The 15,742-nt window shown below is 52.3% G+C and overlaps 1 protein-coding gene across 1 annotated transcript; it reads right to left on the bottom strand.

Moving 5' to 3' along the window:
* Nucleotides 1-7,443: 7,443 nt before the first annotated feature.
* MYMK (myomaker, myoblast fusion factor) lies at nucleotides 7,444-15,507 on the bottom strand. The gene is made up of 5 exons (XM_068211447.1): nucleotides 15,277-15,507; nucleotides 12,842-12,956; nucleotides 10,216-10,364; nucleotides 9,284-9,400; nucleotides 7,444-8,289 (listed from the first exon to the last, which is right to left on the bottom strand). The coding sequence occupies exons 1-5, from the start codon at nucleotides 15,409-15,411 to the stop codon at nucleotides 8,143-8,145; spliced, it is 663 nt and encodes a 220-aa protein (XP_068067548.1). The 5' UTR covers nucleotides 15,412-15,507; the 3' UTR covers nucleotides 7,444-8,142.
* Nucleotides 15,508-15,742: the final 235 nt, after the last annotated feature.

Below are 15,742 nucleotides of genomic sequence, written 5' to 3'. Positions count from 1 at the left end.
TAATGTAAACCAAATGCTTTGTGCACAGCTGCTGGCATCCTGAAAACGTTTTGTGTGTGGTCTCTCCTTTAGCCTGGACAGGGATGTAGCAAAACTCTGAGCACTATCCCAGACCTGCCTGAGTAGGGAGCAGCATCTGCTGCACAAGAAGCACCTTGAATTTCTGCATTTCCCTCATGGGATGAGGTTATGCTTGAACTGCTTTAGATAAAACCACGGAGCTGCCCTAAAACTTCATCTCCCAAACCCAGTCAAACCCAAGCTCGACTTTTCTTGTTGGTCATGCTTAACTGAAACCCCAAATATCTGTCTCATTTTTGTGGCTGCCTCTGTGTGTCTGAGCTCCCCCAGGGCCTAAGGGATGCTCATGCAGCACAGCTGCTGTGGGAAGGATGTCCTCATGCTGCTTTTGGTGCCTTTGGACACAGGGAACAGCAAGATCTTGTGATTTGTGGTTTTTTTCCAGTCAAAGGGACAATTTTTGATCACTGCTATTGTCACTTGATCTTTAGGGCTCGAGGTGAGAGGGAAAGAAAGTGTCTGGCCCTACCTGTTTTGCTCTCAAAAGTCCAAGCAACAGCTGAGTGACATCCTGCAGCCCCTGGATTCCCTTCCTGCACCCCCACACTGAGTTCTCCCTGCAGCTCCCCCTTCCCAATCCCTCACAGAAGATGTTTTTCCCCTCCACTGCTCCGATCACTCCCTCAAAACCCCACTGTGGCATCTGGGATCACCAGCAAAAATGAGCAACTTCCATGCCTTTATCCTGCTTGCTCACCCTGGGTGTGCTGGGAAAGCTGTGTGGTACCTAGGGCTGCTTGGTTCCCAAAAATCCTTTTTTTTTTAAAGTCAAAACCCCTCTGGGCTGGTGTCCTGAGTCCTGCCATGGTGCAGTGAGGCTGTCCTGGCCCTCTGTGAGTCAGTGGCTGAGCATTTTGCAAATGTTGGAACTGAATGGGAAGCATCTGAAATCCCTGCGTGGACGTGCTTTGGATTCCGGGATGATTAGGATGCTGCAGATGCCTGGGTGAGAAGGTGGGCTGGGTGGAGGTTTGGGGGTGACTGTTCTCATGTTTCTGCTCCAAAACTGTCTCCGTGTTGTGGCTGGGAGATGGGAATGACACCTCTGGGATGAATCCTCCCAGTAGAGACTGAGCAGCTGGGGCATGTCTTGAGGTGGCTCCTTCTGGGGAGGCTCAGAGCAGAAAACCCATGTGCAATGGGACAGTCACCATTTGGGGGCAATCTCTGTAATTTAATTCCTCAGACAAAAAGCACATTCATGTGTTCACACAATATTTTAATTCAAAAAACCCACTACCTGGAAGAGTTTAAAGGGAAAACTTTCAAGCAGCCCGTGGTGGGTGCCTGGGGAGATGTGGGTGTGCAGGAGGGGCTATTTGTGCTCTCAGTGCTTGGCTGAGTGATGCTTGCAGATGAGGGAAGGGCTCTGATTTGCAGAGAAATCCTTCCCTGGCTCCCCATCCTCACACCCAACCCCACTCCAGGATGTTCTGCGGGGCTGGAGGATGCCAGAACACAAACTGTCTGCACTGAGTGCCCCGCAGCACCCAGGCAATGACAATCTTAAATGAGTGAGACGTTGAAAAATAGTGAGTGAGATGTTTTGAAAGGTCACCTTGGCCAAGGAGGCACAAATTCTTCCTTGTGCGAGTGAGATGCTTTAGGAACTGCCTTAAAATTAATCCAAAACATGAGCTCGGCTCCAAATGACTGGGACTTGGCAAGAGGGCTGGACACATTATCTTTAAATATAGGCAGGCATCCTGGAGGGTTTCTGGTGGTTTTCCTGGTCACTTCTATTCCTCTGTCTCCCGCTCTGCTCCTCCCTCCTTGCATAATTCTCTCCCTTTTAATGCCTCTTCCCACAATTTGGGAGTGATATCTCCCCAGACCAGGCAGGGTTGCAACACTGAAAAAGATTTTGTGTCCTGTGGCACTTTTTCTCAGGAGAACATTGCCTGTGTGGCCAGTGACCTCTGTCGTGGGGAGGCTGTGGCTCCCAAAGGTTGTAAAAGGAGTTTTAAAGGTGTAAACTGGCATAAATGGGTGTAATCCAGCTCTGCCTTGTGGATCGGAGCCCTCATGGATGCCAAGCTGTGCAAAATGTGTGCTTGTGACCATCAGTGTGGGGCCTCATCGGTCAGTGCGGCCCCAAAACCTCCTGAGACAGGGGCAGCAGTGCCCGGCACACCAGGAGGTTTGTGACAACGGGCTCTGTGGTGCCTTCCTGGGCTCTTCAGCTCCCTTTGTCCCCTTCCCACCATAAACACGAGGCTGGGGGCTCGCGGAAACGAGCGGGGCTCAGTTTAGGCCGGGAGGGAGAAGCCAGTCCCTGCCACCAAAGCAGGGAGGCTCGGGACCCTCTCAGGCTTTGAAGCTGGAGATGTCTGGCCATACAAAGACACATCTGTGTTTAATCCTTCCTCCTGTAACTGAGCCTGGGCCGGGGCAGAGCCCACAGCCCCTCGCCGCGTGCTGGGGTTGTGTGCGGATGCGTTTGAAGGGCCTTGGCAGTGCGGCGGCGCTAGGCCGGCTAGAGCCACATGTTCTTGCAAATGCAGCTTCCTATTGACTTGTTAAACATTTGCTATTTATCAGATTTTGCTTTTAAACTGTCTGTAACAGTCTGGGAGAAGTTGTGTCAAAATCCCTTCCAGATGTGAAGGTGCTACCTGATACTTTGGTTATAACCTGGACCCTCGCTCCTGCTCCATTCAGATTAGCTCCACTACTGTGGAAATGAAAATGCAAATAAAGACATAAAGAGAGTAGAGACGTGTGTAAAACTTCCCCCAAACCTTCCCTTTTACAGGCAAAACTATCCTGCCTTTATAAGGAGATTGTGAGTTTTATCAGTGAACATTTGCTTTGCTGGAAAACCAGAGGAGAGCAGGGGAGAGCAGCCACCATCCCTGTCTGCCCACACGGGTGTTTTTAAAGCATAATTGACTTTTTTTCCCCTCCATTTAAATAATGTTTCTTTGGGTCTGGGGCTTCCCAGACACATCAGCTCGTTTTATGAGCATCAGGTGATGTGTGCAGTTGGAAACCTGAGCGTTTTCCTTGCATTGGGAGCACGTGGATCAGATAACGATGGCTCATTAAATGCTCGTTGGAAGGCAGTTGCGAGGTCGGGAGCTTTCCCCAGGAGCACCCGCTCTGCAGACCCCCTGCCCTGTCCCTTTCCAGGAGAAACTTTGAGGCCATGAGATATTCCCAGCTTAAAACAGCTCCATGGTATCTGTCAGATCATACAGGGCCCGAGCCAGCTCCCATCGTAGCGAGGGAGGGTTTTTCCACTGCCTTCAAGAGGCGCTGGAGCGGAGCCATGCTCTGTGTAATGCGGATCCGGCAGTGTGCGTGATGCACTGCATGATGACAGAATTTCTGGGAGATTGGCCTAAACCGAAAACCTTGAACCTGGGACCGCTCTGCCGGAGGAGTGGGGAGGCTGAAGACACCGAACCGGGCCTGGAGCGGGCTTTTGCAGCTGGGAAAGCATCCCTGGAAAGGCCCAGAAGGCCCGGCTGTGCCACATCTGCCCTGCCCTGGGGTTTGGTGGCTTGGGTGGAGTCCACAGCCATGTCCGTGACCGGTGCTGCCAGGGGGAAAGGACGCCTGGGAGGGTGTGAGGGGCTCCCTGCAGGACCCCAGGCTGGCTGTGGTGCTGCAGCTGAGCCCCAAAACAACCCGGAGCGGAGTGGCTCAGTCTGTCTGCAGTGCCCCAAAAATACCCCAGTGCTGCCAGTGGCACTGCGAGGGGGCTGCCCTGCCTGCACCAGCTGGGCTGGGAAGTTTGGCTGGGGATCTTGCTGAGAGGAAAGAGGAGGGAAGGGAAATGTGCTAGACCATTGTGTGGCATTTTAAGCAGAATCCTGATGCATTAATGTGTTTTTTCTCCCATAAATGCTGGGTTAGGCAGATTGGCACCCTCACAGGAGGTACCACTTTACTGATTCCTGTGGTTGCCTCTGCCCTAAGTCCATCCTGCTATTCCTGTGTGCCTTCTGACTGCTCAGCAGAGCAGGAGACCTTCTTTTCACACCCAAAAAGGATGTTCAGTGGGGCTGGGATAGCTGGAGCAAAGCTGAGAGATGTCAAGTGCTCCGAAATAGGTGCTTCAGTTGCTCCACCTCCCTTTTTTTTTCCAAGCTGATGGACAAGGCTGGGTTCTCACAGTGCATCTGCACCATGTCCTGGGGCTATGGAGCCCCAGAGCTGTGTAGGACATGACTGGTGATTTGCTTTTGCCCCCACAGACCTGATTTATCCCTCTCACAGGGCACAGGCACATCAGAGCTGGAGGGTGATGGAGGACCTCAGGGCAGGAGTTCTCCCTTGGTCTCCCCACAGAGCTCCTGACCCCACCACCACTCTTGAATTTCCAGGGGAAACTTTGGTTCCTTTGGCAATTCCAGGCAGAAGGCTGCTCCCAATGAACTCCTGGTGCCTCAGGATGGAGCAACACCACTCTCTGAAGTGGGGTAGTGTCACTGGGGCCTGACAGCTTCTACGTGGGCACAAGGAAAACCTTGGCCCCACCATCTGCATTAACCTGGCTGGTTTCAACACTTAACCATGCTTGGAGGAATGACAGTGGGAGGGTGGGGAGGGAAGAGCAGCGTGAGGAGAAAAAACCTGAAGTCGTCTCTCAAAATCACATGGTGATAAGGCCTTTTCTGGAGTGCCCCATGCAGCTGGCAGCAGAAACCAGGCTTTTATGTTTGGGTCTGGCTGGCTTTTCACTTCCTGCAGCCAAAAGGATCTGGATAAAGTTTGCCTGGAAGATTAGCTGGCACTGAGCCTGACTAGACATCTCTGGAAGCCTCCCCTCCAGCAGGAGCAGGTTCTGATTGCCTCCTCCACCAGCCCTGCCGTAGGCAAGTGTGGGGGAATGTCCCCTGGAGGGGACAGTTCCACCAGCCCTCTCCCCTCTGGCACACCAGATCCTGCTCCCACTGCAGTGGGGATGCTGGGGAGCGTGCAGATGAGGTCCCAAGGGATCTTTGTCACCAGGATGACAGGGAGGTGACGCTCCACAGCGTGAGGGACGGGACTGGGAGCACGGAGCCTTGGCACCCACAACCCTTCCCTAGGGACACATCCTTCATGTGTCTGTTCTGATACCAGAACTGGGCTGGGAAATGGGGTGCATGGGAGCCCCCCAAGCAGGGCTGGCATCCCCCAGTGCCAGCTCTGGGGCAGATGTGCCCCAGCTGCTGCACATCGGGTTTGGCACCAGCTGTGCTGTGCTGTCCGGCCACATCTGAGCTGCCAGCTCCGGGGCACAGCTGGCAGGGGATGGAGGCAGGGGAAGAGATGCTATGCAATGCCATCCCCACGGGGTCCATGGGCACGCCATGCTGACCCAGACACAAAGCAAATTTTGGGTTTTGTGCCCACAGAGGCCTGGCAGAGGCGGGGGAGACTGCGCTGGTAGCAGATGCCTCCGGAGCCCAGTCCCTTCCCTCTCATTCCTTTTTTTCCTTTTTTCTGCCTTTTTTTTCTTCCCCCCTCTGGCTGATCTTAAAAAAGCCCAGGCAGTTTGGGCTTTGTGAAACCCAAATGCCTTTTGCAGCATCAAGCCCGGATCCCATAAGTAATATCCCAGCACTGAAGAGTAAGACAGTATATGAAGTAGACGGGGAGCTATAAAGACACTTTAAAAGGGGCAATAAAAGTTTTGGGTTTCATATCGTCTTACCAAAGAAGAGAATAACAGAGAAGCAGGAAATTTCAGTAGCAGACATGACAAAGGTCACAGCACTCAGACTGCACCTTAGACGAAAACACCTACTTTTATGAAAACAGCCAGAATTTTTGGCAGGGGCTCAAGAGCTCTTACAGGCAAAGCTCTCGGCAGCGCTAAAAGGTTACAAGAGACTGTTTTGTCTACGTTGCTGTAGATGTTTATAATATTTCCCTGCATTGGTGCTGCAGGGGATATCCTGCCCAGGATAGTGGATCCAGCCCTGCAGCTTCCTCCCGTGTTGGGGTGCTGGGTGCTGCCATCAGCTCGGGGCTGGTGCCAGGGCAGGGACCCTGTGGGTGTGCCCAGGTGTGTGTCAGTCCCAGGTGGGTGCTGGCCCTGCATTGGGGTGCAAAGGGATGGATGGTTGGCAGAGCTGGAGCATCGCCCTGGGGCATCAGCAGGGAGAGGAGAGGAGGGGACAAAGCAAACATTTTGCTGTGTGCAAGACAATTTGGTTTTTTGGGGTTTTTTTTTTGTTTGTTTTTTTTTTTTTTTTGCAGCTCAATATGTGGCAGGTGGGAGCAGGTTTTATCTACTCAGCTGCTCCTCAGGTAACATGCCCTCCATGTTTGCATGGGGTTTGCCAACCTTTGGTCCCTCATGCTCAGCCCCAGCTGGGTGTTGTGGTCACCCTGTGCCCTCCTCCCAGCACTGGATCCCCACAAGGCTCTCACCGTGCCCACAGTGCCCATGTCCCCAGGGCTTGCTGCAGGGCTGTGCCTGTCACTGCAGCCCAGGAGGGACCAAACAGTCCCAAAATGAGCTGCTGGGGTGAAGGAGGCCCTGATCAGTGGCTGCAGCAAGCGAGGGAGGCTGCTGGCACTGCTGGTCAGGATCCTGGGGATGGTCAGCATTGAGTATTTGCATTTGGGGTGACAAACACCCAGGAAGAGCCAGCGTGGCCGTGGGATGCCCATGGGAGTGACCCCTCAGGAAGCTGTTGTGCACCCTCAGAGGCATCTCTTGCAGGCAGTGCTGAGCTACTTCTTTCACTCCAAATCAGAGCACTTGGGCCTGACTTTTGGGGCCACCCTGAACAGCCCTCACATGGCAAAGAGCGCCAGTAGCGTGCAAGCAACGAAAGCCATGCACACAAACCCTGAGAGCATCTTGTAAACATCCTGGGGGCTGGATGCAGGGAAGGAATGGAGCAGTGTGGGTTTAGGTGCTGAGGAACCCTTTGAAAGCTGTCTGCTAGCTCTGCCTCTGCATGCAGCTGCATCAGCTGTGCCACCGCTTGCCAGTGACTCTTGGATGCTTGGGGGTTCATAATTCATTTCTATTTTTGTTGGAAGCTCATTCAGTTTTGGTTGTTGCCCTGTCGCAGGAAGTTGCTCTGATGAATGACTGGGGTGGATTTCTCTTCCAGAGGAACCCAGGCTTAATGTGGGCTTTCTGTGGACATCTCTGTATATCAATACTGCTCTAATTGTCCATGACATATAGTCTTGGCCTTTTTCCCAGACAGTCTAAATAAATCATACACTTCTGCTATAGTAAATAGTCTGTTAGTGGAGATGTTATAGGCTTACAGCCCTCCCCCCTCTCTCCAGGAGCTTCTTTACTCTGCCTCTCATTTTCCATGTACTTTCCATACCAGTGAGGCACCTGCTGCCTGTGCCTGCAGGTTTGCATGGACAAAGTGCCCAGTGTTGCAGGTCCCTCCAAGTTAGAGGGGCTGTGGTGGCCGTGCCCAGAGCTCTGCTTTGGAGTTGGCATCTGCCCTCGACAGAGCTGAGTGGAGCTGGAAAGTTTCCCACCCTGCTGAAGAAATGCTGGCATTGCACAATGGCAAGGTCTTTGTTAGTATATATTATTTACACCAAGAGAACGCATAAATAAAATAGTTAATATCTCACAAAAAATACAGTTTCTGTTAACTGGGTGTTGCAAACGAAGCTTTGTGTGCACGGGCTGGGCAAACCTGCACGGAGGGGACAGCTTGGGTCCTGCCAGGTCAGTGCATGGGACAGCCCAGGAGAAGGTGACGTGGTCAGGGAGGGCAGGGGTCTCCTGGGGCAGGGGACAGGTTGCAACCCAGCTGAGTGCTCCTCCAGGGAGAATATGGATATGTACCAAACTGGAAGTGCAAGCTTTGCTAGGGCTGATGGTGGAAAGGTGAATCACAGGGTGGTTTGGAAGGGACCTTAAAGCCCATCTTGTTTCAATCCCCCTGCCATGGGCAGGGACACCTTCCACTAGACCAGGTTACTCAGGAGACTTCCCAGGGGAGAAAATCCCAGAGCGGGCATGGAGCTGGTGGGAAAAGATGCCAGAGGAAAACCCAGCAGGCGGGCATTTTCCTTTTGGCTGCAGCCCTCCATCACCCAGGGGCAGGAACACGCGTGCCCGGCCTGCCCGGGGGCTCAGACGCAGCAGCACAGCGTGGAGCAGTCCAGCCTGGCGGGGGTCCCGGCGTTCCCAGCCTTCTTGTTCTCCTTGGGCAGCAGCAGCACGAGGGCCATGGCCAAGGCACAGTGGTAGAAGCTGTGCACATAGGTGTAATCCCACTCCTGCGGGCAGGGAGAGCGTGGTGAGAAGCGGGAGCAGCAGGGCCAGGGGACTCGCGTGAGGTGCGTGACCTTAAATTTCTACAAGGAGCCAAAAGGAAGGGGATAAAAAAGATTCCTGAACCTTCTGCCTCCCTTTGCTGTCAGAGAAGAAAGGATTTCCAGTGGAAAAAAAAACCCTAAAGCAAAGGGGATTTAACACGTTCTAATTTGCACATTTCCCAATTCTTGAATGAAGTGTTTCATTACCCCGCAAAGGACGCGGCGGCGAGGCCGGGGCGCGCGGGGAGGCGGCTTCTGCTAAGTGACATTTTTATGTTCTGCTAGAATCTGCAATTACCAAATGCTTTGAAAAATAATCCTTGGGGATGCCTGTGAGGTTGTATCTCGCAGCTCCCAAAGCACAGAGCAGCCGTAACGGCGGGGCTGAGCGCAGGCACGGCCGGCAGCTGTGTCGGGGGGTTATCGGGGACCCTTCGGAGCAGGACAGGGGGACTGGCCAGCAGCAGGAGCAGGAGGATATAAACACAGGATCAAGTGCCCCTGGGAGTCACTGAGAGTCTTTTCTTTGGCTGGAGCCAGCTCTGGATCCGGCCATGCCTGGGTTGGATCCAGTCCCTGCCGCGTCGCTGTGAGGTGTCCTTAAGTCACCTGTGCCCAGTTTCCAAAAATCCCTGCTCCCACTTGACAAAGCCATTCTGAGGAAAGCACATCCCCTGTCCTTGTCACTCACTGAAGGGGGAAAAAGAGACAGAGCATCACCCTGTGTGCCACTTGCTGTCACACCTGCCCCGAATGGATCAGGGGATGGGGACATGCATGGAGGGACCCGTGTCCCTGCTGCCAGACCCTAGCATGCCACCCCTGGAGCCCCACTTCTGAGCTGGGTTTTGTGCAAGGCTGGATGCAGCCCAGTGGTGTGAGTGGGGCTGTCCCTCTCTTGGTGATGTCCCTCACACCTTGTAGAGTCAGGGAGGGTGAGTGTGCACACAGGTACCTCAAAGAAGAACCTCAGCATCAGCGCCAGTGCCCCGAAACAGAAGCCAGGACCGATCTGTTGGGTGTAGACACTCTTGTCAGGATAGAGCCCTTTCTTCTCCTTCATCTTCTGCAGCTGGGAGGGAGGAGAGAGCACAGCAAGTGGATTCACCTGGATTTAGCTGGCTGCTCCACCCTCATTCCTTGTAATAACACTGGTTTTTTAAATATTCAGCCCTAAAGCCAGCTCAGGGAGTGTGTGCCCTCACAAGCCCGGTCTGTGGCAGAGCAGATCCCAGCACCACATCTACAGACTGAAGGATGCAGGGTGCTCCTGTGCCTTGGCCTCCTTGCCCACCCCCTCCACATGATGGCCACTTTTAGCTGCTGGCTTAGTGACAGTTAATGACTGTGACTTGCACCACTGTATTTCCATGATGTTTGGCATCATCTTTCTGCAATTTTTATCCCATCACTCCTTGCCAACTCCTGCAGTGGCTTCCCCACCTCACTCCCCGCTGGGCCCACAGCACAGTGGGGCACAGACTGCAGCTTTGTGCCCGACTGTCCCAGCTGGATTCAGGCAGACTGCAGACAGATTCCTCCCCACTTTATCACCGTGGTTTTAGCCACATCTTCCCCGGATCTGGGGCAGTTTACCAGATCCCTCTGCCTCTGAGTAGCTGTAAAAACTCCATAAATACGCTCCTCCTGATTAGAAATGCAGGGACAGGAGATGTGGTAGATTGCTCAGACCGATTGAATCTGGCATTTATCACAAAGGCTGCTGTCTGCCTTCTTCTCAGGTTAAAGGAGAAATCACTGTGAGACTGAGAGCAGCATCTTGAGGAGGAAATCACTGGCACGGGTTGGACTCCTCCATGCAGGGTTCAGCCCTTTCCCCACCAGGAGCATCCCACAAAGGCCATCCCAGTGCCCTGCCCCACGTACCCATCTGACCGTGATCACCAGCACGGCCGTCCCGATGGGGCCCGAGTAGACGCCGTAGCCCCAGCGGTCATGGTAGATCCTCACGGCGATGGTGAGGACGCCAAACATGATGAAGGTCGATCTCTTGGGCTCGTCAAACTCTGCCAGGGCTGAGGGACAGAGAACAGGGAGCACCAGCTCGCAGCCCCCCTTTTTCAGCTGCTTCCCTAAAGCCTTCCTGGGGTCTCTCCCTCCTGCCCTGGGGTTGCATCCGTGTATGGTTTGCTCTTCTCATGTCACACTGCTGGGGAAACTGAGGCACATGGGGCAAAGCAAAGCATCCTGAGGCATCTGAATGGTGGGTCCAGGAGATGATTGTTGGGGTTTTATTTCAGGGTTGCATGGGGGAGCTTAATGGAGATTCTATACCCAGAGAAGCAGTGGCTGCCCCATCCCTGGAAGTGTTCCAGGCCAGGTTGGATGGGGCTTGGAGCAACCTGGGATAGTGGAAGGTGCCCCTGTCCATGGCAGGAGGTGGAACAAGATGATCTTTAAAATCCCTTCCCACTTAAAACCGCTCTATGATTTCCCTTTTACTAGACGCAGAATTCAGAGGCGATTGCAAAAACCCTCATGCCCTGTGAGCCCACAATCAGCTCTTGGGTTCATCCTGCATCTCCAGCCTTCCCAAACTCACTCTGGCACAGGCTCCACCACCCCAGTGCAGTGGGACTCCCTCTCTGGTGCCATGGGGTCCCGGCTGCCCGGCCGCGCCGGCACCTGCCCAGGGTTTGCAAGCTGGAAGTCACCAGTGTGAGTAAATTATTAGAGGCTTTTGTTTAGCACAGGATGGGGTAATAACTGATAAAAGTTATGGATCCCAGTGGGCTCCATGCTTTTCCAGCTTGCACAGCTGTGTTATGGCTGTCCTGGATTTGCATTCCGGGAAGTTTGCCCGAAGGTCTGCGTCCGCACATGTGCACTCGGGCTTTACAAGCCACAGTGAGAGGCTTCCCTGGGCTTCAGTCACCACACCTTCCATGTCCTTGGATCGTGCTTTTATAGGGAGTTTGGCTAAGGGATAATGTCCGCATGTTAATCTCTGTTGTTTCCCAGCGGGTCAATATTTTAAACCTCGTAGTCCAGGATTTGTATTTTTTGTGAGGTTTCTGAATGCAGTAATGAAGCAATCAAGTTGAATTTTGCTGCAAGGAGCCAAAGTGTCTGGATCAGCTCTGACCTACCCTGACACTGCTGTTATCCACTGAAAATGCCCTTTGGAAATGATTTGCCTCGTTGCCTTTTCTAGCTGAGCAGAGAGAGCACTGAGGTGCCCCTGAGTAGTGGGGGACCCCCCTCAGCATTCACATTTTGAGGGGACAGAGCCATTTCTAAGGGTAATATTTTCCCCACACATTTTTCCCTGCATAGTGAATTTATCCTATTGCATGCCCTGGAAGGAGTGTGCTCCTGCATCCCCACAGGATGAATTTGCCCAGCTGAGGGGTGTTACCCCTGCTTGTGCTGGGCTCTGAGGCTGCAGGAGCCCCATCCCTGCTGGAGGTCCTGCACCATCCCTTGCGGGGCAGAGGGGAAGGTCCTGTGGCCATTCTGGGGCTGTACATTGGAGTGCTGACTTCAGCTGATCGTGGGGAGAAATGGGAACTCTGTCTGGAGTGGGCACTGGTTAGAAATGGTCCAAATTTTGGAGCAAAACCTTTGTTGGAACATCTCTCTCCCCTGACCCTGCTCTCTTCTCCTGCCATCAATACTCACATCCTTCCAAAACTTGTGGTGACAAAATAGGAAAATGATAGGTTGGAACTTTTTGTCTTCCTCATATTTTTTTCCCATTTCTATTATATTTTGCTTCGGTGGCAAATAAGGAACAAAATGAGCAAAAAGAGAGTGAAGAAAATGTGGGAAAAGGAAAACTGAATAACAGGGTGAGGGGTGAGATTTATAGCAAAAAGGAAGTGAAATAAATTTCTGCTTTTTCTAAGCAGATCTAATATTCCCATCAGCCCAGACCAGGCTTTTGATAAACTGGGAAGTTATATTTATTTTGACTAAACCACTTTGATTCTCATGCTACCAAGGGAAGTGGGAGATTCTGCATTTCTTAATGCCCCTAAGTGAGGCAAGATAAGCTCATGGGCCTGGTATGGGGAAAATGAGGAGAAATGGGAACCTGGTTTATGAGGTTTCAGATTCAGTCATCTCATAGTCTTGTCCTTCCCTGAACTGCAGCACAAGGCTGCCAGTGTGTTACTGTCATTTGAAGCAGAGGACATGTGTGAGAGCTGGTGCAGACAGAGGAACACCCGACCAGCACAGTGCCACAGCAGGTGCCACAGCTCTTTATCTCCAGCAGCAAAACGTCCCCAGCCACCACTCAGGACAGTTCCATGTCTGGACCTCAGCAATTACAAAGACTTTCCAAGGTGTTAATGATAGAAAACTGGATTAATCCACAGCACAGACTGACTTCCACAAAGGACAATTTCAGTGGCAGCTCAGGTGGAGCTCAGAGTGAGCAGCATTTCTAGGGACTGTCCCCACTGACTGTCACATCAGCTATCCTGACAAATCCAGCCCTTCCTGCCAGTGCTGCAGCTTTCAGGAGCCACAACAGAGCAGTTCTTACCCATCAGGGACACCCAGATGGACAGGGCTGTTCCGTAGATGCTGAAGTACTCCAGGATGTCGTAGCGCATAAAGCACAGCACTGATAACCCGGGGCCGTCACAAACGTGGTAAAACTATTCAAAAAGAAAAAAAATTGTCAGAAAACCCGTTTCTTACCCACATACCAGTAAGGTAAAGGTGCTTATCAACTGGTTTGAAATAGTGTAGCTGCTGAGAGGATGGCCAGCCAGGCCAGAACAGTGTCAGCTACAGCAGGATCACTGATATGCAGTAACGAATATATTTGAGTGATAATGTCATCGTTCCCAGTTGCAAATTGCCCAAGAATCAGCATTCTTCTCTCTTGGTACAAACTAAGACAGGCTTTAATTTGCCTCTTGGCCAGAATTTGCAATCTGATGACCAAGCTGCTTTGAGCCGGGCGCTGGGGGACGGCCTCTCCAGCAGAAGGAGGACTCTGGGGTTGTGGTTTTAATTGCGAAAGATTCTTGTAAAACAATTCAGAATGAGTGTCCTGATGAAATGTGTATGGATGCCAGGTCACTGTCCAGGCTAAACAGGGTTTACATGGCCAGACTCTGAATACTGGGGAATTCACTCATTAGTGCATTCCCTTAAAAACCACCAGTTCCTGCCCATTACCTCATTGATTAGGTTATTTGCAAAAACCCCATTGTCATGCAACATAAACGCAGACCATTCCAAGAGATGTTTTCAGTGCAGTCAGAGGAATGCTCCCAGTGCTTGCCTGGCTCTCTCCTTTTCCTGCCAGCCCTCAGCCCTGCAGGTTTTGCAGTGGCAGCAGCAGTGAGCTCTGCTGTTCCTGAAGAAGTCCCTGCTCCGCTTGGCCGGGCGCCCTTGGAACGCTGCTCGCTGTCACGGCCCGGTGGGGATGCTGATATAATTTATAATGGGAATTGCTGCGAGCCCTCTGGCTGGCTGCAGCTTCTAGAAAAGATTGCACCACGGCTGTAATTCTTCTCCCTGCCTGAGATTGGGCTCGGGGAGTCTGGAGCCGGGGGGAAGAAAGGGTGGAAGGCAGAGCGTGTTCCTGGCACTCGTCTGCCACGGCCATGTGCTTTCACTGCTCTGTTCAGCTCTCCTGCTGGAGTAGGAGTGGGATGCTACAAAAAATGCAACAGCAGCAGCTGCTGCCCTTCCAACCCCCTCCCCACCGCACTGGCAGCTGCCTCTCCTCCCTTCCCTTCTTTCCCTTCCCCACTCAGGGATATTTTGCTTCTTCAATCTCTTTGGAGAGGACCTGTTCCACCTCCCTTCGAAACACGTGCCAATTTTCCTACTGACTTCTCGGGGAGGTGGCGCAGACACAGACCCAGTGCAAAATGAAATTGTAGATGTCTGGCTTCCCTGGGGAGCTGGGGCGGGGGCCTCAGGGATGTTTTCATATTAACTGGTCCTGTAGTTTTTATAGAACTGGCAGAATTTCTCCCCGTGCATCGTGCTTTAATCAGCTCAAATGGTCAAGGATGTTCTGTGGATCCTTAATAAAAGACCAACCTGATTCTGGGCCCTGTGAAAGAGCTTTTCACACCGGGAAGATCATTTGTCTACTTCCTGCCTCAGTTTCTCTGTACAAGGATCGTGCCAACCCTCATGAGATGCCTTGAGATGGATGGGGATTAATGGGAAATGCAATATCAGCTGGGTTGCTGAGCTGTTTCCTTCATATTCTTTAGCAGATCACTGAAATGTAGTTAAACAGGAGATTTTTTCCAGTGGGAATGCCGCTTTGGGTGCTCAGCTGGTGTCTGTATGGAGTCACTTAGCAGGGATACAGAGCCCAGGGAGCACACAGCTGGGAGCAGGAATAGGAATATTTTATATATGTACAGACATTTCTTCACTAGTTATTTCTGCACAAAGGAAGGCCAGGGAATCACAGCCTGATAAAACACATGTTTCAACCCTCAAAGGGTTAATAATTATTGTATTTCATCATGTTTTAGTCTCTCCCAGTGCAGAAAATCCCCTGACTCCAGCATCGCTCCCATCCCCAGCTGGCAATTGCAAAATCAATAATTTGACTACTCTGTGCTTTTGGCTAAAATGACAGAGGCAGAGCAAGAGATTCTGGGGGCAAATTAAAGCCTAAATTCAGCATGGCCACTTAGCAGCTGTAAAACAAAGAGAAAAGGCAGCTCCAAAGCATTGCAAATCAGTCAAGGCTCTTTGCACCCAGACCTTCTCCCTAATCTCAGTCATAAAACACCACTAAATCTCTGTAAGGCCACGGTGTAGGACATCCTAAACTGGAGAATCAGCTGCTCAACACTACACATGGTGGGAAATAACTGAAAAAGGATATTTTAGGGGTTGTGCTGGCTGCTCTTGGGTGAATCAGCTTCTCAGTGGTACAGAGGGCATTTGGGGGGATGAAACATGCAGGGAGAGGGGAAATTGAGAGCTTCTTACCGCCACGAAGAACATGGTGAAGAAATAAACCATGGCTTCCATGTGGAAACGCCTCTTGGCCGCGATGCTGATGGTGGGGAGGAAGACCAAGGAGCTGAGGGTGGGCAGAAGGAGCTTGGCCACGAGCGAGCCCATGGGTGCCTCGTGGGCTGGCAGCTCCTGGGAGCAGGGTGGCTGTGAGCTGGGCAGGAATGGTGGAGAAAGGAGTGGGGAGTGTGCTTTAAAATTTAAATGCCCTGCGTGGCAGGAGGGCTGCAGGCCGGGAACAGCTGCCACCGTCACAGCCGCCGCCTTCGCTGCCGTCTCATCCCAAATTCTTGACACAGCCGGTGGCTCCGGGCAGCAGATGTTCTGTGCCCCCAAAACCATCCTGGGTGTTTCTAAAGGAGTAAAAGGGAATGTTGTCCTTGCACGCCTTGTGCTGGGTGCTGGGTTTGGGTACATGGTGGGTGGAGGAATCTGGGTT

This window comes from Anomalospiza imberbis, chromosome 21 (assembly GCF_031753505.1).
Source record: "Anomalospiza imberbis isolate Cuckoo-Finch-1a 21T00152 chromosome 21, ASM3175350v1, whole genome shotgun sequence".
NCBI classification, from domain to species: Eukaryota; Metazoa; Chordata; class Aves; order Passeriformes; family Viduidae; genus Anomalospiza; species Anomalospiza imberbis.
This window is presented reverse-complemented; position numbering and strand designations above follow the sequence as displayed.

Excerpts from the sequence above, each read along its gene's own strand:
- MYMK (XM_068211447.1), bottom strand. The coding sequence starts at position 15,411 with ATGGGCTCGCTCGTGGCCAAGCTCCTTCTGCCCACCCTCAGCTCCTTG. Across the intron at positions 12,957-15,276 it reads TCACCATGTTCTTCGTGGCG|TTTTACCACGTTTGTGACGG; the intron begins GTAAGAAGCTCT and ends CTTTTTGAATAG. Across the intron at positions 8,290-9,283 it reads TGCTGAGGTTCTTCTTTGAG|GAGTGGGATTACACCTATGT; the intron begins GTACCTGTGTGC and ends CCCTGCCCGCAG.